At 31.3% G+C, this 22,866-nt stretch overlaps 4 protein-coding genes across 6 annotated transcripts; 1 reads left to right on the top strand and 3 right to left on the bottom strand.

The window, feature by feature from the left end:
* Positions 1–256: 256 nt before the first annotated feature.
* LOC115711136 (peptide chain release factor PrfB3, chloroplastic-like) lies at positions 257–4,128 on the bottom strand. Of its 2 annotated transcripts, none has more exons than XM_061111506.1 (6): positions 3,765–4,128; positions 3,129–3,346; positions 2,525–2,722; positions 2,245–2,439; positions 993–1,170; positions 257–703 (listed from the first exon to the last, which is right to left on the bottom strand). In XM_061111506.1, exons 1-6 carry the CDS (start codon positions 3,955–3,957, stop codon positions 414–416), a joined length of 1,272 nt encoding a protein of 423 aa, XP_060967489.1. In that variant the 5' UTR covers positions 3,958–4,128; the 3' UTR covers positions 257–413. The 2 variants fall into 2 exon arrangements, with proteins under 2 accessions (XP_060967489.1, XP_060967490.1); XM_061111507.1 differs by having other exon boundaries at positions 257–806; positions 3,765–4,127.
* Positions 4,129–5,427: 1,299 nt separating this feature from the next.
* LOC115708982 (uncharacterized) lies at positions 5,428–10,082 on the bottom strand. Of its 2 annotated transcripts, none has more exons than XM_030637000.2 (14): positions 9,957–10,082; positions 9,771–9,872; positions 9,627–9,689; positions 9,445–9,542; positions 9,251–9,348; positions 9,090–9,141; positions 8,806–8,898; positions 8,339–8,449; positions 7,543–7,894; positions 6,731–7,248; positions 6,519–6,628; positions 6,122–6,180; positions 5,850–6,037; positions 5,428–5,758 (listed from the first exon to the last, which is right to left on the bottom strand). In XM_030637000.2, the coding sequence occupies exons 1-14, from the start codon at positions 10,009–10,011 to the stop codon at positions 5,570–5,572; spliced, it is 2,088 nt and encodes a 695-aa protein (XP_030492860.2). In that variant the 5' UTR covers positions 10,012–10,082; the 3' UTR covers positions 5,428–5,569. The 2 variants fall into 2 exon arrangements, with proteins under 2 accessions (XP_030492860.2, XP_030492861.2); XM_030637001.2 differs by having other exon boundaries at positions 6,731–7,245.
* A 1,189-nt stretch (positions 10,083–11,271) lies between these two features.
* Positions 11,272–12,420, bottom strand: LOC115711274 (probable F-box protein At5g04010). The gene has a single exon (XM_030639610.2). It carries the CDS (start codon positions 12,201–12,203, stop codon positions 11,463–11,465), a length of 741 nt encoding a protein of 246 aa, XP_030495470.2. The 5' UTR covers positions 12,204–12,420; the 3' UTR covers positions 11,272–11,462.
* A 9,761-nt stretch (positions 12,421–22,181) lies between these two features.
* Positions 22,182–22,866, top strand: LOC115711138 (agamous-like MADS-box protein AGL80). The gene has a single exon (XM_061111504.1). The coding sequence runs from the start codon at positions 22,347–22,349 to the stop codon at positions 22,719–22,721; it is 375 nt and encodes a 124-aa protein (XP_060967487.1). The 5' UTR covers positions 22,182–22,346; the 3' UTR covers positions 22,722–22,866.

Below are 22,866 nucleotides of genomic sequence, written 5' to 3'. Positions count from 1 at the left end.
TTCCCAATAAAAAAAACCTAATGATATTGGCAAAAATGATAATCCTTTAGCCTATATATTAATCATAAAAAATAAATAAAATACAACATATTGGTTTAGTTGGTGCAATTGTTGTTCTTCAAATTTTCCCTTTGAACATTTTGACTTGTGTCAAGGTCAACCAAGTGCTAGGAAAAAAAAATATCATACACTTGTGGCACAATAGACAAATAAGAACTTGGCTTGAATCTGCAACTTTGTGATGAGCAAAATCAAATTGAATCAGCAAACAAATTCATTTGCCATTCCATTCTTGGCCGTACCATAATTAGCGCCTTTTGTTGTTGAGATGTTATTTTTCTAACGGGTTTTGAACAAAATTAGTGCAATTTCCATGGAAGCTCAAAAGATGAACTATGTGCAAGCAAACTCAACTAAAACTTATCAGTTGACTGTCTTAAAATTATAAGAGCCCCAATGAAAGGTTCAAGATTTCCATCTAATACATAATTTAGACCGGGAAGTTGGATACCGGTTTTTAGATCCTCTACTAGCTTATGGGGTTGAGACTTGTACTTCCTAGTCTCCTTTTGCCAGACATCCACAATGGCCTCACTATCGATGTCACTTACATCGGACACTCCTTGTTCCCATGCAATCACAAGAAGCTTTGCCATCAACCGATTAAGGGCTTTGATTCGATTCGAGAATTGGTTTCTCTCCCCTGCAAATGAAGAAGTGGATTGAAGCATAATACAGAAACTAATGGCACTGAAAATGCTGATATGATCGCCCGCCTAACTTTACAATATTTGGGGACCAGGAACCTATAACAAGCGAGACTCGATTATTAGACCTTGTGGGAGAAAACCAGTGTCTTTGGTTTGAACTCTTAGTTACTCATTACATAGATGAAATAGGTATGAGGAGGATTTTGTTTATAGGATTGGATCATATTGTCATGTAAACATGAGAAATGATTATAATTAGATGTATAAATATGAATATATCACCTGCTGATTGGACACTTATGCCAGTTGGGATGTGCTGAATGCAGACTGAAGGTCTAGTTCTACTATGTTCTTCTTCAAGCATGGAGGAGGATGTGATATTCAAATCGGTTTCGTCAATTTGAAGGTTGTAACTGTTTTCAAGGAACAGGGGAACAACGTCTACGCTTGCTGAGCTACTCTGCATGATTTCCACAAACATGTTAAGCAGTGAAATTTTCGGTCAAGATGAATAGAATCTAAACTTAGCTGTAATACTTTGAGAATAGATTATAGAGCTATGAGACTGTTAGGCCCTAGGATTAATATGGTGTGCTAGTATATATTAAATAAAAGAGTATTTGAGTCTTTGTATTGAGGGTAGTGTTTAGGAGGGAATACAATAGTATATATAGGTGAGTAAGATAGTAGAAAGGATATGCAATGTATTGAGTAAATCACTCTTTGCATCAAAGGGGCCTAAGGGCTCCCACCAATTGTAATTGCTGTCCTCATACATATAATACATACGTGTTTGGCTACTATTTTGCTACTGTTCTCTTGTTACTATTGCTGCTATTTTTAGCTATTTGCTATTGTTTCATTGTGTGCTTGAGTTTAGAGTTCTCGGGTCTTATCAGAGACATGACAATATATGGAACCATTGTCTTGTCTCTTACAATTATATTATTTAGAATGTGGAAGAAAAACCAGACTGCATTGTTCTATATTGGAATGAGAACTAAATTGGAATATAAAGCACAATGGAACAAACAGTGAAATTACTCTTCACACAACACATTAGAATCATATCTTAGTCAAGAGAGTAAATAAACAGAAGAAACAATACACATCAATAAAGGGAAGTGAAAAGAAATAGCTAAAGGCACCTGCGAAATCTTAAGAGCATTGTTATTAGGTATTAGTGGTGCCTAGCAACACCTAGAGGTGGCACCTTATGATTAGTTAGCGATATTCCTAAAAAATTATTATCTTAAGTTATATAGGATCCGATACTTAATTGTATCAGTAGCGATATGACACCGAGGAGGGTGCTAGGGACCACTGGTCCTTTTTAGCATTTCACAAATGTTAATGGTTTAGAAATGGAGAAAAAGTATAAGCATATATGTATGTATTGGCTGAAGAACTACACTTAATAAGGTATAGCAAAAGAGAATATTTCTATCAAAATAAGACATGGAAGAAAACTTTAGAAATAAGCAACTGATTCAAAATAATTGGGCAGAGATTAATAGCAAAACAGAAGTTGTACCTCATTAAGACCTCTAATCATGAAGTGGACACCCCTTTCTCCTGAAAGATATCCATATGCATACTTAAATTCAAATTCTATAGTTGCTGACTTAATCCCACCATTCATCGAACGACGCTTGTCGACCACTCTCCCTTTTCGTCCTTGTTTTTTGCCCCATTTCGTATACATTCTCAACAGTTGACTTGCCCATATCTGAAAGCACAGGAGAAACAATAATCATTTTGTTGAACTTTTACAGAAAAATCATGTCAAGATCATACATAAAAGATTATCAAACCTCAGAGTGAGCTTCAGATCCAGCTTTAATAACTACACATGCTCCCTCAATGTCATATGGCCCCTTTAGAAGCTTGGACATCTCATACTGATCCAAAATCTTGCTTACATCTAAAGAAGCACTATATGCTTGCTTAAAAAGCCCATAATTGATAGCATCTATCTCAGCCAATTGAGTTATTAACTTTGCCTCTTCAGCCTGCACACATAATATATTAAATAAGAATCAATAAACATAATCATTCCATCTAACAGAGTAAAAATGGTAATTAACGGCGAATTTGAGGCGTTAAATGTCAATTGGGATTGCTAGTGTACACCTGTGCACATGTGGCACTAAAATTTTGAAGCCAATAAAAACATGCCACGTATACATAGGTGTACACAGTGACAATCCAATCAGCATTTAACGGTGGGATTTAACTAATGCCTCAAATTTGCAAAAAAAATGTAAAGTATTGCTACCAAAAACAGAAAATCAGGACAACAAGTGTATACAAATTAACATATAAGAGAGTTCACCAACTCACGTGGACAAGTTCTAAAGACTGTTTTATTGACAAAAATCATAACATGTATGAAAAATCCTATGCATGAATTATCACCTTATATGTTAAATCCTTAAGGGCATCAACAATTTTTGCACTATCAGCCAATTTGGCAAGAATGACATCAGATTTAGCTGGATCATCCCAAAGGTCATAAGCTCTTATCATTTCTTCCTGTTTATTTCGTTTTGCTTCTTCACGTTCAAGTGCAGCAGGGGCCAGCATTTCAGCTCTCAAAACAGCCTCTTCAATCTTCCTTTTCAATGCAAATAATCCTAAAACAAATTACCAAAAACATCCCATTACACAACTCAGAAATCGATAATCAACACAACCAAATATAACCACCAAAGAACATTCTGTATAAGGTAAATAAAATTGTAAACACTGTATTCTGTTTCATTGAATAACAATTCAAACCTTACATTTTAAAAAAATGATACTAAATAATACTAGTTCATTTTTCGTCGAAATAAAACTTAATAATAACCTGACCACTGATTACATTTCTTTACACTTGTTCATCAGGTTCTAAAAATACATGGTGATTCAACAAAACTCTGACATGTGAATTTGTTCTAAACACAGAGAATAATGAATGAGAAATAATCTCAAACAGGTGATAGGCACCTAATAAAAACCCACAATTCTAACATCAAAACAAACCCATTAAACAGAGAAAGTGGAGCTGACCCAGTTGTTTGTAGACCTTGTTCTTGTCATCATCGATTGAATATGAAGCTCTGGCAGCAGAATAAAGTAAAGGGAGTTGAATATAAGAAGAGCAAGTCTTGCGTTTGAATTGTTTACTGCATTTTGAAGTTAGCAATGTGGCTGAAGCAGTTGATTTTCTTACAAAAGCGGGTTCTGCTGCCATGCTTAACATAAGAAGAAGATGAAGAAGAAGAAAGGGAGAAACTTCATGAGTAGAATAGAGTTGAGAGTTGAGGAGAGTTAGAGAAAGAAAACCACGTAAAGAGCTCCACTTCCACTCCTTTTTCTTTTCTTCCTCTTTCTGCGTCTCTTGTGCCTTATCTTCTTTCCTATGCTTAAATCACACTAGTTTTTTTCTTTTTTTTTTTTTTAAGTGTAATTTGTATTGTAAATATCTAAGTTTAATTTTGGGAGTTAAATACTATTGGAACTTTGTGAAATTTTACAAAAAGAGAAGTGAAGAGTGTGAGTAAATTTTTTCAAAAAAAAATTATTTATTAAATTATTATTATTTATTTAATTTATTAAAATAATTTTTAAACGTGTTTAATTAATTAGCAAATAAAATTTTTTTCTTTCCTTAATTTTCAGCATTGTTCACACGATCTTATATTCTAACGTTTCTCTCTTCTTGTTACTACATTCTGTGCATTGCCTATATAATACATAAATATGATATAAGAAATACATCTATTACACAAAAAAAATATACAATATATACGATTATATTAAATATGTATTTCAGGCAGTAGTACGATTATTGAGTGTGGTATTTCGACGGTTCTCTATCGTATAATAGAGCTCTGATATCGTGTTTTCGACTGGGCTATTTTATCTTGGGGACGACGAGGCTAATAGTCTGTTTGCACAATTCTGGACAGTGCTACAAACATCTTAAAGAGCGACCTAATCCGCGACTCAACTCAGATTTTAATTCGATAAAGTCATTTCTTTTATTTTTATGTAACAACTATTTACAAGTACTAAGTTTAATTTTTTGTGTAATAATACTTAATTTATATTTCTGGAATTTGTCCGGTACCATTTAAACTCAGTACTATTTTGTACCATTTTAAAAATAAAATAGTAAAATTTCAATTAATGTTAGAAGTTTTTCATGGTTTACACGATTCTGATGTAGATTGGGGTCTAAAGTCTAGGATTTGGGGACTAAGGTCCAAGGTCCAAGATATGGGTCGAAGTTCGAAATTTAATTAAATTAGATCGGTTACTTTTACACGTCAATCAACATCCAATCTACACAAATACAAATATCCGCACTCTGCGAATTTAATTAGATTAAATCGTGGAGATTGGATATTTTATGAACACCCCTAAACAAAGCTTAGGGTACTAGCAAAGAGCCAGACAGTGTCCAATATCGTGGTCCAATTATAGATCGAGGCCGCAATCCAAGTCCAAGACAAAGTCTTGGCCGAGAGTTGGGGTTAGATGCATTTGTTAGAAAGACAAATGATTACATTTGTTTCCATGGTTTACACAAATTGTGTTTCTAAGTTAATTTTGATGGAATTTAGTTCGATAGTTTACTCAAAATTCTATGGAAATTTGATGCTTTGCCCAAAATAAATTTCACATTAGTATTTTGATTATAAATCCATCATAGCATGATGGCAACAACTTTTCCTTGAGAAAGTTTCTCAATTAGAATATATATAAACATATACAAATTGTAGTAAAATGGTTATGTGCAGCTTAGCTAACATTGTATCATTCTCAAAATGAATATTACATTTATAAATTAATAACCTTAAAATCTTTTCTTACAAGGACTCTGCAAACTGGGGAGCCTCCAAGTCCAGCTCTTGTCTCATAATACAGTTCATTAGCCAATCACTACTGAATGTCCTCAAACCTTTCTTTGCAGCTAATATTGTCTCTTCCATGTCTTCTTCACATGCCACGAATATCGTTTTCGAAGTTCCCTTTACTTGGCTCAACCTACTAATAACCTGTATTTTTCACAAAATTATAATGATAAATGTAACAACCATCTCAACTGAAGTAATCAGAGCAAGGTTGAGTATGAGAATTTGAACATACATTTGCGCCAGCAGACCTGACAATGGTGGATAGGCATTTCGCTGAGGGTTCAACATGGGTAGCCATGCATACGTCATACCCCTTAAGCAAGCTTCCCGGGTTAGCTTTTGCTCTAAGAACTGCACTTTTCAATTCGGTTCTGTATTTCAGTACATATTCTTCGTCGTTTAATATGTAAGGCACTTCATCTGCAAGTTAAGATGCTTTTTAGTGGTGCTAAAATCAATATTTTGAGCATTTGAAACTAAAAACTACCAAGTCCCGAGACTCACCTATAAATCTTCCTTGTCGGCAGCTTTCTTTTAACCAGTTGGGTGAGACTATCCAAGCTCTGAACAATGGATAGTGTACTGTAGTTAGTAACTATGATATAGAGCTGGATAATAATATGTTGAGAGGCAGACAAAGATGACAAAATAAAAAAGAGAACTTGAAAATATGATTGCCCCTATAGACTTCCCACATTTCTAACTAAAACAAAGCCTGTGGATTTACACATTCTGACTCCAAGTGAAAAAGAAACTGAGACAGCAATTGTTTCAGTAATATGCCCAGTTACATGATATAAATAAGATTATAATTTATATCTAATGAACTTGATAAGCGAATGAATCGGGAAAATTTTGTGAGATGATTGGTACAAATATGAAGAACCGGACAACCACTAACCCCGAGCAGAGAGCAGTGCAGAAATTTAATGTCTTTCTAACTTTTCCGGTGATAATGTGAGTGCTTGCACTTCCATCAGATGTAACGACACCACCAAGGTCTGCTATTACCTATACCAAATAAGAGTTTCAACACAGCATAGTGATATGAAAAACAGTAGAATTCAAATAAGTATTCCCAATATTAAGTAAATGATTTCATAAGTTGTGTACCTTTCCAAGCTGTGCCTTCTTACTGTCATCAGCAATATTCATCAAAATTATTTTAAAGCCTTCTCTGTGTGGATGAACTTCTTTCACAACACAAGCTTCTGATATAGTTTTACCCATTGCAGAACCTTCAGCAATATCCTCCTTGCGACCACAAGTAGAATAATTTGAAGGAGGTTCGTCCAAAGATTTACCTTTTGAAGCAGCCAAAGGGCATGTTTGGTAAGAACAATCATTTCTGCTACTTCCTAAAGCTAAATCTGAGCTGGAAGATAACTGGCAGCCAACTGGATGGCTTCCCTTTACTTTCTTTGACTTCAAGGAAGATAATGAAGCTTCCCAAATCCTCTTTGCTCCAGAACCTTGTGTCGAACAAGAACAGTGGTTCACATCACCATTGTCTCCTGTTTTGAATAACTTCTTAACACAAACCAATTTGCTTGATATTTTTGGCTCCTGTCTAGAGAAAAGTGGTGATTCTTTGTAACACCCTCGTGTTTCAACCTGCCACTGAGAATCTCCTGTCAAGAAAGATCCAAGTTTAAAAATAACTCTGATTGTAAACAATGGCTTGGAAAATTTGCTTTACATGGGAAGCCACATAAAAATAAATAAAAAAACAGACACTAGAGTAATTATGCCCTACAATGGTAACAAAACATTACAAGGTCAGCTTTAATAATTACATCTAATAAACAAAGGTTTAAAGGTTGGCTACCTTGAGTATGTTCTTCATAATGATCCTCATGCTCAGGAAAACAATGCAAGAAAAAAAATAAGAAATTTCGAAATGACACATTGTCAATGCTACCTACCAAGTAACTTATTATCTTCTCCTGGACGTTCCTCATCGTTTACTAGCAATTCAGGCTGGGAAGTTTCAATTCTGGAAGCAATCTGCTTTATTGGATTCAGAATATTGTTGCCCTCCATTGGAACTTCTGACGGGGCTTTATCACAAGCAGCCGAAGATGAATTTCCAATGGGATGTAATGGAAAAGTCAACTGCAAAGGGTCCGCAGAGTGATCTGAAGCTTCCTGCTTAAGATGTGAAACCATAAGTGTTGAACCACCAGGTAAACATAATGCTTTGCGAACGTCAGCTTTAATAGGTAACCTCCTTCGAGCTCTACCCTTTACATCAACCTCTGCGACCGATACAAAACCCTGAAGTTTCAACAAAATTATATAGAGCAAAAAAATATAATCAAAGAAAATGTGATAAATGTTTTCTTATTGAAGCACATGATATAGAAAGTATCAGGGTATTATACCAAACCAAAAGCACCAATGAAGACAAAATTAGTAAATTCAGCTGGTTATGTTTACAATTGTGACTTTCAAGGAGATAAACACTTGAAGAGAGAGGTGTGACTTTGTAAACTAGGGATTCTGTTGGTGAGGTATCTCAAAATAACTGTAGTGAATCTGCGTACCTACCCAATATTCTGATTGGTCATAACGGATTGACACCAAATGTTTCTGTCGTTTTACGTTATTGGTTCACTAAATTGCATTTGGCAAACATGTTCTTGCTAATTAATTTCATTAAAAAAATAAAAATATAAATGATAATTATTTGAAAAAATTTAAAAAGAAAAGTTAAACCACCTGCTTATGCCAAAATCCTTCAGATTCCTCGTCTCCCCAACACAATATTGAGCAAACACCTACACTCTGAAGCCTCTTCCTTAACTCCATAAACAGAAGACGACCAAATCCCTGCAAATGATTAAGTTAATTCTGTTATCCCAACAAGAATATTCCAGTAATGAACTAAAAATCTCAGTGATAGTAAAACTAGAAGTAGATAAACCCATTCAGTGATAAACGGCAAAGCAGCAAGAAAATATGAAATGATATGTATTTTTCATTACAGGTATCTCATCACGTCACCATTCATAGATCCTGACATTATTCTTATGTACAAGAAATAATTTAGATGATCCCCTTTTATCAAGAGTATCAGAAAACAGTATGAACAAAATACAGTTGTAATGCAAATGAGAAAAAGATATTAGAACACACACAGACAGAAATTACAATGCCAGGAGCAAGGAAATGGTGATAGTAAAGACCTTTCGTTGGTGGGCTGAACTAACAGCAGCAAGAGGAATTTCAGCATATTGAGTGTCAGCCGGAACTATCTGATACGTAATTGCAGCTATAATCTGTATTTAGAGGGAGCAGCGAGGAAAGAACACAATTGTTACAACTCACAACTGCAACTAATGTCAAAATTAGTATTCCATCAAGCTAAATGTTTACTGAAGCAAATACTAAAAGCAAACAAAAAACACCTAGCTTTCTACTAAGAAAAATGTTTTACCCCATAAGCTAGAAACATGTGTAGTAAATTTACCTCTCGAAGGCCTCCTACAGACACAAGAATCAAAAGCAGCGAGCAATATTTCCTGTAGTAAAGAGCTAGAATTGATCAGTACATAATAAACCATGTTTTAATTATGTTAAGGCTAATGAAACAGTTGTAGTCTATAAACACAAAATGAAATCTCCCATTACCCATTTGTTACACATTTTTCCAAGAACATCGATTGTTTTCCAGTATTTGCAGCAAAATTCATTGCAGGAAGCTCTGTCATGTACATCTTAAGCACATCCTGCAAAAAACCATGAATTTTTTCCCCAAGAAATGAGCTTTTCACCTTCAATACCAACCAAAAATGAAGTCTTAATGCCCAATAAACAAACTTTACCTGAAGATATGATCGACTAGAGTTATCAACATCTTTCGGATTAACAAGAAAAAATAAGAATTCACCCTCATGAGAGACAACTCTCTCCACATTCTCCTCTAAAAAAAAACCAAAATCAACATCTCAAAAACTGTAGTTACAAAAAGAAAAGAACTTTGATCATTAATCAAAAACAAATTTACCTCCCTGGCCAGATTGACAAGCCCTTCCATCAGTCTCCTGGTTCCCATTCTCATCTTCTCTAACTGAAACACACAAAAATCCCAATAAACAAAAATCAAAATCAACACCATTACCATCAACTAAAAACAAGTCTCGACCATTACCCGCGATTCTAACTTTAACATTTCTATTAATTGAGATTAGGAGACACTTTTCATCGGATTCATAAGTGTATTTCTTTGCTTCCACAGTAACCTCGCAACCTCCTGCGACCAAAAACAAAAGAACCAAGTCACTATACAATACTCATTTTCGCCATTAGCGCGATTGATTTAAAGAACTAGGGTTACCGATTGAGATTGGGGAAGAAAATGTTGCCAAAGCTGTCTTCTTTCTTCGCGCCATTCCGTACTAAAATTTTTCGAAAATGAAATCTTGGAAGGAGGGAGACGATTATATATAGGTGGGAAAGGAGGGGTATTATCGTAAATATCTATATTTCCTGGGGATACTTTTGTCTATTTACCATAAATGAATATTTTAGCGGGAAGCTGAAAAAATAGAAATTAATTAAGTATTTTTCTTCCTAATATTCTTTAATTTATACTAATTTTTTTTTTTTTGAAACATTACTAATTTTTTTATTTATATTTGAGACTATACTGACTTTTTATTGATTATTAGTAATATTTTCAGATCAAATCACAATTAATATTAATTATTAAATTAATAATATAAAATTTACACTAATAACACACTCATATTTTAATTTTTATTTAAAAAATTATTAAATAAATATATTGTTAATTTAATTTCAGTTAAATGAGTTAGGTTTCTAAAGATAGGAATTTTGTATGTTTTTTTAAGGAAAAGGAGAAAGAATAGAAATTGCAACTCTTATAAACTCCTTTTAATTAGTGAATAATAATTTTCTGAATTTGATTCAATTAATTAATTAAAAAACCAGCCATTTTGAATCTTCTCATCAAAATTTTAATAAATAATTAATAACAATCTTCAGATTTCTCTTCTTACTCTTTCCACTTATGTAATTATTACCAAATGTATATTATTTTTCCCATTTAATAATTTAACATGAATATCTCAAGTGTAATTATTTACATATATTTTTTTCTTACAAAATATTGATATTTTGAATAAGTAGATGAAGATGTTATATTGTTATCATAATAATTTTTTATTGTTATTTATGTATTATAATTAAAAAATTAACAGTTATTGTAAAAAATATTTACAACAACTACCAAATATAACTATAATTTCAAACTAAACTAATCTATTTTTGAATTTAATTTAATTGTTTCATTGGTTTGGTTGAATTTTAATTAACTTCGTATGAAACCTTAGCCTATGCTAAAAATTCCAATATGACACTTAGTGGCATTTGGTGTAAAAAAAAAAAAAAATGAAATAAAATAAAATAAAAAATGTATAAAAAATTATATATTATTTTTTTAAAATTACATTTAAATGATTTTTTTGGAATGAAAATTATTTCATTTGTTTCATTTTCATTCCATTTCATTTAATTACCTCCAAACCAAAGGTGACCTTAGATTTGCTATATAATCACGACAACAACCCATTACGAGCACATTTTTTTTTTGTTTAAACAAGAAATAAAATCAAATTAGAACAATGTAACTAGATTAATACACACATAATTTATGTAATTTCCACTACTAAACTACTTCACAAAAAAAAAAACTACATCACAAAACTCAAGTCAAAACCTTTGACTCAACAACCAAAAAAACACACCACCAAAACTAGCTAACCTATACATATAAACATATAGATACATAATTACATAGATTACATGTATATCAAACTCATCAAATAGGAAGAAGAAAATGATCCAAATATCTAAGACCATCATCAACACTAACATATCTCCAATTCACCACATTCAAAATCCCAACACAAACTTTCTCAACTCTCCCACCACTCCCAAACCCAATCTTCAAATCCCCAACAATCCCACTCCCAACTATACCGGAAAAACACGCCGGCAACGGCAACTCCGCCGAGAACCACCCTTCACAACCTGCCAAAAATCCCATCTTCCCTTCACAATCCATCATTGTAAAAATCCCATTCCACCCTTCCAAAACCACATTCCAAACCACCTCAACCGCCTCCTCCGCCTCCGTAAACGTTGACTTTTCTCCGTTGACTACGTCGACGGAGAATTTGAAAACCCCGTCCCCGCCGCCGATCGGTTTCGATACGGCGGCGAAAACTTTTCCTTTGTTATTTTTCTTCCTCACATTGACGGTGAAGATTAGGTCTTTCAGCGATAAACGGGGTTTACACGGCGGTTGGCGGCGGAGTACGGCGGCGCGTGAGATTGCGTAGAGGCGTTTGTAGGGTACGGAGGTTAGAGTGTGGAGATTTGATAGGGAAGAAGAGAATTGGGTTTGGCAAATGGGTTTCCATAAATTGTTGGAAGACATTAAAATTGACCATGATTTGGAGACGCAGGAAGCCATAGCTAGGGTTTTTGGGTCGAGGAACTGAGAGATTAGGTTGAGGATCTCCCATGGCGGTGGAGAATCTTGTTCTTCAGTCTCCATTTTTTTTTTTAATCTATTTTTGAAGATTTATATAGAAAGAATGGGGGTGTGAGTGTGTTTGATGACACGTGTCAGGAGTGGGGAGATTGCATGGAGTTTGGTTGCCACGTGGGATTTGTGAAGAGGTAGTGTTGAAGTACACGTGGCGGCGTGAGGCTTTGGCGTGTCTTTGATGTGTTTTTGGGGTAATCATTTCTGTTGGGACTTGGGTTTGATTTAGAATTTGGTTTTGGATTTAGATTGGTTTAATCTAAAAATTGACCCATCAATCTATAATTTGTCCTAAGAGGAAATTACACTCTATACCCTTTTTATATTGTCCTCTTTTATTTTTACCTTCTTTTTTAAAATCTATCATTTTTACCTCTTTTTTTAAATATTGTACCAATTTTGCCCCTGTCACTTCAAGATACTCTCCATGTAATTCTCTTATGTAAGGATATTTTGGGTACAATACATATAAAAAGAGGTATGTTTCAAATAAATATAAAATTAGAGGTAAATTTGATTAATTGATGAATAAAAGAGGCATTTTTCAACTTACCCCTTGTCTTAAACTACTTAAATTTCTATTTAATCGCTTTAAACTACTTAAATTGAATTTTTTTTCATTAAAATATGATTTAATATAAATTTATAAATAGATTATTGTATATTTTACAACTATAACATATAAAATAATTGTTCAAAAAATAATTGTCTTATTTTTTTAATTTTAATATTAATAAAATAATAATATACTATCATTATATATTATCAATAACTATAATACATAAAATAAAAAAACTTAATAAATTAATATATATATATATAACGGTCGGGTTTCGATTTTTTCGATCGGTTTATTATTCAAAAAAAATTGACCGTAGTTTTAACCGTTAGCGATTTTTTTAGTTTTCAATTCTGTCAGTTTCTGTAATGTTCACCAAGTCAGTTTGAATGATTTCTTTAGTTTTTTAAATTTCATGCTCAGTCCTACATGTTGTTTTCGGGTTATGTTAAGGTCTATATATTATCAATAACTATAATACATAAAACAAAAAAAACTTAATAAATTAATATATATATATATGTATAACGGTCGGGTTTCGATTTTTTCGATCGGTTTATTATTCAAAAAAAATTAACCGTAGTTTTAACCGTTAGCGATTTTTTTAGTTTTCAATTCTGTCAGTTTCTGTAATGTTCACCAAGTCAAATTGAATGATTTTTTTAGTTTTTTGAATTTCATGCTCAGTCCTACATGTTGTGTTCGGGTTATGTTGATGTGTTAAATTTATTAAAGAGTTTGTTGGCTCGAACATAATCCGTGATACGAAAAATTTATAAAATATAAATTTGAACACAACCCGCATAAATTTTGTGTAGTATTGAACTCGTAAAATTTCGAGTTGTATTCGTGTCAAATTCGCATGTCGTGACATAAATTGTCCCTCCTAGTTTTTGTAAGTGATGTACGACAATAAATACAGAGCTGAAATTAGTATACGACAATGTGCAAGACAAAGAATTCATAAACGACAACTTTTTTATCAAAACGGCAATATTTTTTCGTGATTTAGAAATGACAAACCATGAGTAATACATTAATAATCGAGTTATTAATGTGAATTAAGAATGTAATTGTAAGTGGGTAACACATTTTTTGAAAGTTCATGTGCTGAAATTACTATTAATTAAAGAAATAGATAGATTTTTTTGTTGTCTCCAACTATGATCTTTATAGAATTTTAATTCAATTCTATTAAAAGAAAATCTCAAATTATTGTAATTACTGCAAATCTACCTCTGTTGCATTTTATTTATTTTTCTAGGTAGTTTGATGATTTAGCATTAATGTGATAAATTAATGCTAAATCATATATGTATAAAAAATAATTTACTGATAAATTATGTAAATATAAATTTATAACTTAGAGTAATGTTTGTTTAATGTCAATAAATATAAATTGGACTTTTATATAGTTTAAGTTAGTTAAATAAACTCTGATATTGTATTGTAGTTTTATACTTTTGACTCATCATAACTACTACATAGGCAAATTATTTTTAAAAAAATAATAGAAGAATCCTCAAAATAATAAAATTAATTTAATTACTAGAATTAATTTTATATTAGTTATATTAGAAAACATTATAAAAAATTGAGATTGGAATATTATTTTACATCATTTTAAAAAATAAGTCTTTAAATTATCATTTAAGCAAACCATTTGGTTGAGTTTCGAGAACATCAACAGAAAACAAGATACATCTTGTTTTTCACTCAGTACCCATCATGAAAGAATTCTATAGTTAAGCGTGCTTGACTTGGAGTAATTTCAAGATGGGTAACATTCTGGGAAGTTTTTCTAGAAAACGTGCGAGTGAGGACAAACCACGCTAAAAATACTCGTGTTAGTCTGTAGGGTCAGTCGTCAGTCCATGAAGCAGCCAAAGTGATGTACTCGTGTATAAGAGCCTTCATTCCTTAAGTGTAAAGGTCCAATGAAAACTTGAAGTGAAGACGTTACAAATATACTTTAAGTTAATTATGTCTACATTATATATATATATATATATATATATTTGATATTGTTCTCTACTTCATTTTTAATTGAACATATTTTTAATTAGTCACTTTATTTTTTTAAAAAAATTATTATTTTGGTGTAATTTTTATATTTTTTTAGTTTATGTGTTTCAATTTTTTTTTTTTTATATTTATTGCAATAAATTTATAAATATTTTTTATATGTTCAATTAGTAGTTTTGTACGGTGTCGTAGTGTCATTTATAAATTTTAATTTTGTTAATGCAATATATTAATATTTAATAAATTTATTTTGAAATTTGATTGTTGTTAAGTTGTTTTTGTGTTGATAATTAGTTATTTTTGCATAATTATTGCATTGAAAAAAAAATAACCTTATACGCCCAAGTTCACTTCGTCCAAACTGCCATGTGGCAACCGTAGAGTCCTTGCTATATTTTGACATTGTAGTTCTGTGCACGACAGTAAATGGCTTTACTCTCTCCACTCGTGTGTCAATCTCACTCTCCTATTTTGTCCAATGTGTATCTCATTTTCTTTTTTTATACTTAAAATTTATTTCTCTATTGTATTTTTATAATAAAATACTTTGTAGATTAATATTATATTATGCGAACTGAATTCAATTGTTTAAATATCTTCATGAAATACATAAGATAATTTTTCTCTTTCCAATTTTGAATTGTACCAAAGTATATTCTTAAATATATTTGGAGAGAATAGTCAAACTTAAGACCTTAGAAAATGTATAAAACTATTACTCGACCATGTTACAACACCAAACTACAATCTTTATTATATCACATGAAATAAATAAATAAGTAAATTGAGTAATTTTAAGGGAAATTTGCGGCAAAAGTCTTTAAAATGTTCACTTTGTTACAAATTAGTTCTCAAGCTCGAGAAATAGCGGTAATAGTCCTCAAGGTTAAATTTTTTATTTATCCGTTAGTCCTAATTTTAACTGCTCAGTTAATTTATTCAAAAGTGCCAAGTGTTGAAGCCTTATTGATCCAAATAATAATTTTAATTAAAAATAATAAAAATAAAATAAAAACTAAAAAAAATATTTTAAAATTATAAATTTATTTTATTTTATTTATTTTCTTTTTTTTTTCAGTCATCTTCTTCCTTTCTTCTTTTTAATCCCCGGAAATCACCCTAACCCTTTCTCTTCTCTTTCCCCTTCATCTTCTTCCTTCTACGCACCTCCACAACCACCATGGCCAAAATCGATTGAATCTCATACCAAAGAAACTCATAACTTTCCAGCCGTCACCCACCTATTTTGGGGTTTCTTTCTACCAAAAATAAACCTGCAACACCAGCTTGTACCAGACCAAAATATCATAATCCCCAGGTCTCAAAACCCAGTTTTCCCTCCAGCCCGATCTCGTGAGCCCACCCTCTCTCTCTCGTCTTTATCTATTCTCGTCGAACAGCCACGCCCAAACCCGACGTCGGCCATTCTCGGTCCTTCAAGCTTGAAATGAACCCAGAAAAATCGAAACCCAAACCCGACCTTCCACCCTCGAGCCCCTTGCCTGTCCATCTTTCTCCTTTTCTCCTTCTCGATGTGCACGACAGTGGTGGTGCTTCGGTAACTGCAGGCCGAAATGGAGACCACAAATCATGGGGTTTGGGTACAGGTTTTAGATTGGGGCGACTTCAATTTTTTTTTTCTTTTTCTTTTGGTTCATGTCTGAGTTTAATGTTTATTCATGGATAAATGGAGTTATTTTAGTGGTGGTGCTGGTTTGGGGTTGTTTCTGGCAATAAGAAGAAGAAGAAAAGAAAGAAAAAGAAAAAGGAAATTATTTTTAAATAATTTATTTATTTATTTATTAAAATTAAAAGAATAATTTGGACGAATAATATTTTAAAAAAGTAAACGGCTCAGTTAAAATTAGGACTAACGGACAAATAAAAAGTTTGACCTTGAGGACTATATATTGCTGCTATTTTTCGAGTTTGAAGACTATCTGTAACAAAGTGAATATTTTGAGAATTTTTGCCGCAAATTTCTCTAATTTTAAATTAGCTGTTGCATTCATCTACCAACTTTATGAAAAATTAATAGTACATATATGAATATACAAAGGATGAAGCTCTTCCCTTCATATTATGATCATTAATTAATATATGTAAATATATATATTATAGTTATAACTACTAGATAATGACACTCTTGTAACAATCATTATGGTACGTACCTAAGTAATTTTAAAAGAGACTAACTAAATGAAAAAGGACAATTAACAATCTTTAAAAAATAAGATGAATTAATTAAGGAAAAAAGAAGACACTATTTAACTATGAATGAAAATTATTCAAAATACTATTTACCAACTTTTCTATTTTTATAATGATAGCTAAACTAGGATTGGTTGAGTTAGCACATGAAATTTGATTTGTGGCTAACTGATAGATATTATTGTTAGATGATATTGATTGTCCCCATTATTTTTTTAACCATTTTAACATTTAAAACCAAAGTATATTTAATTATAATTGACAAACAATTTGAGTAAAAAAAATCCATCATGACCAGAAAGAAGGTAAATTTGCTATACATCACTGATGACTCCTCTTGAAAACTATACTTTCAGAAAGAGAAAGAATGGCATGCTAAAAAAAAGTTGTTGAGCTAAGCACGTTATGTGATATCGACGCATGTGCAATTTTCTAAGGCCCGAACGATGGAGAGCACACCAAAGGTGTTTTCGTCGATGGAGGAAGCCCATTGTGTGTTAACAAGGTTTCAAAGCATAACAAAGATCGAGCAAACTAAGAAGATGTTGAATCAAGAAGAGTACCTAATGAATAAGATCGATAAAGTGAAATAGCAAGAATAAGTCTACTCAGATGCTTGAGACAACAACAGCAACAACACCCATAACAACTCTAGTCCTATGAAAATCTTGTTGGAGACGGAAATGCTACTATGATTGATGTTGTTGTGGGTTTTGTGCTCTAAATAAAACTCAATTTCAATATAATCTTATATATTTATCAATAAAAGATCAGAGAGCATTTTTTACTATTGTCTATTGCTTTCTTCACATGTTTATTTCATGATTAATTATTTAATATATAACTTCTGCTAAATTCTAATCATATAAATATTCACAATTATAGTATTATCACTACAGTAGAAAATAATTGTGATTATGTGCTTCAAGCTATTTAAGTCCCAAGATTTGTCAGTGCACTTGATTTATAGTGACGTGATAACCAACGATATAGTTTACTTACACTTGGATAAGTGAAATATTTTTTCCAAGGCATTAGCAAAGTAAACTTGTATTGGATTTATAGAGTTTACATTAGACTAGACTGATATTGACAGTGGAAGATATATCATAAACTTACTGTTATATATCTTTTCTAAGTCAATATCACTTAATTAGTTGAAATTAGATAGATTTGATATCAATTTTGAGATCGTTAAGCTTTGAGCTAATTGTGTTACATGATTCTTTGATTTATTCGTTACCAATTTACTTCTCGGTCTAGCTCATACTTACATATTGGGAGCTCGATAGTTTAATTTAGTGGGAGCGTAATCATAGATATGAACATTTATAGTTTCTATGATTATTTAAAAGTAAAATGATGGTTTATTTTGAGCTTGGTAAATGAGTTAAATGGTGGAGTACTCATTTTAATAATTATATTAGTTTATTGAAATATCATTTACAAGAAACTAAGTGTTTAAATGATAAAATGTATGGAGGGGTCCCCCCACTCGATGTTGACCATCTATAGATGATCATTGATTGTTCAGGTCAAGATAATAGATAATTTATAGTGTATCTATATTAGAAATATAGAATGTTCTATGTAATCAAGAGTGATATTCGAAGTCTATAGTGGAGTCACGAGGAATTAACAAGTGAGGAAATGTACCCGGTAAATTTTAGATCAAATCATTGAGAGATTGATTTCATAGGCCCATAGTCCCCCTAAAGACTCAATCAATTGATATATTTAATCAATTAAATTTGAAAACTAATTATGCCAAGTTTGAGAATTTTCACTAAGGTTGGGCTAAATTGAGAGGATTAAATAAATTAGGTTTTATATGTTAATTATGACATTTTGTGGGTCAAATTAATAAATATATTTAAATTATATTTAATTGATAATTACTAAATTGAAATTAGTATTTAAATAGTTTCAAATTAAATTAAATTAATAAATTATAAACATTTAAATTTATTTTAATCAAGATTTGATTTAAAAAAAATAGCAAAAATCAAAATGGATCTCCAAATGGTGTCTTCGGCCATGCCCATGATTTTTGGGCCAATTTATCTTATGTTATTTCATTAATTAATTTAGTAAGATTTAATTAGAAAAATAATAATTTTTTATTACTAATTAAAAGATTTAAATTATATTTTTAAATCAAAGTTATAAATCTAAATCTAATAGAGGACTATATATATAGAAAGATCATCACAAGTCAGACAACCAAAATCTGATCACAAAAGGCTTTTTTCACTTTCTCAATTTCTCCCATCATAACATCCATTAGTGATTGAGTATTCAACCCACACTAATGAAGGTGATACTCAAGAAATTATGAAAGACTCTGTAGAAATCAATTTGCAATTCAGAAAAAAAGAGAACCAAGTTCATCACTTTACAATACCTTGTTACAGAAAGGGATTCAAAGGCTAGAGTTATTAAATAGAAGGAGCTAATTAATTTTGGTATATTCTCAATGTGAGAATTCTTAACTTTTATGTGTTTGAATTATCGTTATAGAAAAAAGTATGTTTTAGGTTGTTAATAATTATATTTAATTATTAACATACATGATAGTAAAAAAGATTATGGTAAATTAAGTTCCAACAGTTGTTGCGACTAACTTTGATAATAATAGTAGCAATAATGTCGCTTTTCAGTCAATAATGGGGTGACACAAGCAAATTTGACCATTTATAGAAGACTGTTAACCACTCATAAAATACCTTCATATGGTCTTATTGGCCATTATTGATATTTAATATTTTTTAAAAAAGGATTTTCAATACCACATAAAGTGTCATATTATTATATATTAGTATAATTTTATTTTGATTATATATATTTAATGGATAAATACTATTTTAGATCCTCTATTTTGTAAAAATTATTAATTGGACCTTCTATTTTGATAAATGATAAAATAAACCCTGTATTTTTTCAAAATGGTACAATTATGTCCATGATCTGATGATTTTTTGTCAATTTTTTTTTTAATAATAATAAGATCTAGAGGTGTTACGACAAAACTGATTACATTTTCTGTATCTGTTCGTGTAAAGAATTGCTTTCAAGTTGGTTATATTAAAAAAATTATCAAAACTTGAGCTTAGGGTTCTATTTTTACCATTTTAGAAAATACAAGGTCCATTTTGTGGTAACTTTTGCAAAACACATGATTCAAAGTGGTAACATTTGCAAAATATATGGTCCAATCAGTAACTTTTACAAAATACAAGATCCAAAATCGGTAATTTTTGTAAACTATAAGGTCCAAAATAATATTTACCCTTTATTTTAGGGCAATTTTTAATAATATACCTATATTATAGCAAATTTACGGATATCTTGTGCATCATTTAATTGTGTGATATACCGTTTTTGGCCATACCGAAAATTGAAAGTAATACACGTGGGACTTGTTGCTAAACTATATTAGAAAATCATCATCTTCTCCGGTTCAGGAACCATCGCCTTCAGCAACTGACTCATTCTTAAAAAAATGAACAACTATTATGCGTATTACACACCTTTAGTAACTCATGTATATATATACCTCTATCACAATAGAAAAAAAAAAAAAAAGACCCAATATTTACACAACTGCAACACACAAAAAACACACATAAATTAGAAACTGAAGTATAACATATCATAACATAATCAAAAGCAATAAACTAATACTTATACAATACATAAGCTGATACATACATATATCAAAAATGAACTAAAATAGTAACTTATAACACACAGTGCATAAAAACACACAAAAAGGCAAACACACTTAGGAGAAAAAAATCAAGCACAAAATAAGAAACTAAAATAATACATATATGGTGATCTGTGAATCGCTAAATTATATATAAAACACAACAAATCACTAAAACATAATAAATCACTTATTATTAGTAACTTATAGAACTACAACAAATCAATGGAACTACACCATAAACATCAAACACTCAAAACACTAACCACACAGTTTGACAACCTACATTTTATACTAAAATATTAAATAAAAAAGAAATACCAAATCATACGATACAAAAGCATAGTAAGAAACTAAAATGTAACTTGCCAAACACAAATACAACATCATTACAAAACATACAAAAACATCTAAAAAAGCCCAAATTCTAAACTAACAACACCTTTTAACAAACAAAATATACAAACACCCATCTAATACAGAATAAGAAACTAAACCAACAAAATCTCATAAATCCTAAAAAAACTAAATCTAAACAAAATAAGAAACCACATATAAAATGATAACAAAAATTATTTAGAAACCAAACAGACACTCCTCTCATCACCAAAATACATTTTCCTGACATCGCCACTTCACCACCTTCACTGCCTTTTCTCTACGAACCAGAAGGTGATGGAGAAACTGAGCTTCTCATAATCGCCATTGCAACACGTTCAACAACTATTCACAAATGCAAAACCCTAAAATCCACTCTAACCCAAAACACAAGCTAAAGTATAACAGAGAAAATAAAAGAAAAATAAAAAAGAAAGAAGAAAAGATTATGATCTTGCTGGTTCATATGACAAGATATATATATATAAATATCTATATAGAGAGAGAGAGAGAGAAACTCACTTCAGAAAGTACCTTAAATAGTGACTAGAAAGAAAAGTAATCAGATAGAAAAAGAAAGAAAGTGACTATCGTTTCAGAGAGAGAGAGAGAGAGAGAGAGAGAGAGAGAGAAAGAGAGAGAGAAAGTAGCTTCTAAAATATAGCTGAAATATATCTCAAAGCCTATAATCGTGTAATACACGCATAAAATATGGAACAAAAAGAACGGTATACGAGGCACTCATTTTTAAATTTAATAACGGTATGAAATAGGATTAAATAGTATAAGGCCATTTCCGTAAATAAAAACAAAATAACGTATCATGGTGTAAATTTTTCTTTATTTTATATGTAAGATAAAAAATGCTAACCAGTCACTTATAAAAGTGTCAATTTATGTGGTGTTACTTTTAAATGCCTTAAAGAACCCAAATATTAACACTTTAAATTAAAATATATGAGATATGATACTAAAATGCACCAAAATATATACCATATATAATGATGCGTTTTTGAACAAACATTAATAAGTTTTAGCAATATCTAACGGAAAAATACCCATTTATCACATATACCTAAGGAAATTTCTTTATAAATAGAGGCACAAAGTAGACGATAAGAGATAACTAAAAAGAGGAAGAAAGATTTGGTAAAGAAGGGAGTGAGTTGCGCAGGTTGTGCGCTATAGGAGTGTTTACAATAATCTTTGGTTCGTACAAGGCTCAACCTGAGGTGTTTCCTTTGACGGTGGGGTGAATCGTACTTTTAAGATGGAGCAGAACAACAAGATGGTGAACCAAGAAGCTTTCCTTAGGAAAAGGATCAACAAAGTGAGCGAGCAGGTGAAAAAGCTGAAAAAAGAGAATCGTGAGAAGGAGTTAACCCAACTCATGTACTCCAATCTATATGGTAAGGCTAATCTCGTTGGCTTATCTGCTACAGATTTAAATGATCTCGTTTGTATCATTGACAAGAATTTAGAAGAAATTAATAAGAGGATAGAGACTATTGATGCCGAGAATAATAACACCAGCTCGACGTCTCAAGTGGCGATTGCGGCTAAGGTTGAGGTTTCTGCAATGAATGAGGATGATGAAGATGTGAAGACTAATGTCACTGTTAATGACAATAATATTAAAAATTAAGTGTTAATGCTATGATTTTACCAAATGGGGACAAGAATAAATTATGTTATCGTTTATATTTATGTTATATGGTGATGGAGTTATTATTTATCTTTTGTCGTTGGTAATGATGTGTTTTAAGTTTTAATTAAATAAAGTCGCCATT

This window comes from Cannabis sativa, chromosome 3 (genome assembly GCF_029168945.1).
Source record: "Cannabis sativa cultivar Pink pepper isolate KNU-18-1 chromosome 3, ASM2916894v1, whole genome shotgun sequence".
NCBI classification, from domain to species: Eukaryota; Viridiplantae; Streptophyta; class Magnoliopsida; order Rosales; family Cannabaceae; genus Cannabis; species Cannabis sativa.
Note: the sequence above shows the minus strand (reverse complement) of the source record. Positions and strands in the feature narration are given on the sequence as shown.

Bases quoted from the DNA above. Each gene is read 5' to 3' on its own strand.
- LOC115711136 (XM_061111506.1), bottom strand. From the start codon at position 3,957: ATGTTAAGCATGGCAGCAGAACCCGCTTTTGTAAGAAAATCAACTGCT. The intron at 3,347-3,764 runs GTCAGCTCCACT...AATTTGTTTTAG, and splicing joins CAAGGTCTACAAACAACTGG to GATTATTTGCATTGAAAAGG. The intron at 1,171-2,244 runs GTACAACTTCTG...GAAATCATGCAG, and splicing joins TGATTAGAGGTCTTAATGAG to AGTAGCTCAGCAAGCGTAGA.
- LOC115708982 (XM_030637000.2), bottom strand. From the start codon at position 10,011: ATGGCGCGAAGAAAGAAGACAGCTTTGGCAACATTTTCTTCCCCAATC. The intron at 8,899-9,089 runs GTAAATTTACTA...CTCTAAATACAG, and splicing joins CTGTAGGAGGCCTTCGAGAG to ATTATAGCTGCAATTACGTA. The intron at 8,450-8,805 runs GTCTTTACTATC...AATCATTTGCAG, and splicing joins GTTCAGCCCACCAACGAAAG to GGATTTGGTCGTCTTCTGTT.
- LOC115711274 (XM_030639610.2), bottom strand. From the start codon at position 12,203: ATGGAGACTGAAGAACAAGATTCTCCACCGCCATGGGAGATCCTCAAC.
- LOC115711138 (XM_061111504.1), top strand. From the start codon at position 22,347: ATGGAGCAGAACAACAAGATGGTGAACCAAGAAGCTTTCCTTAGGAAA.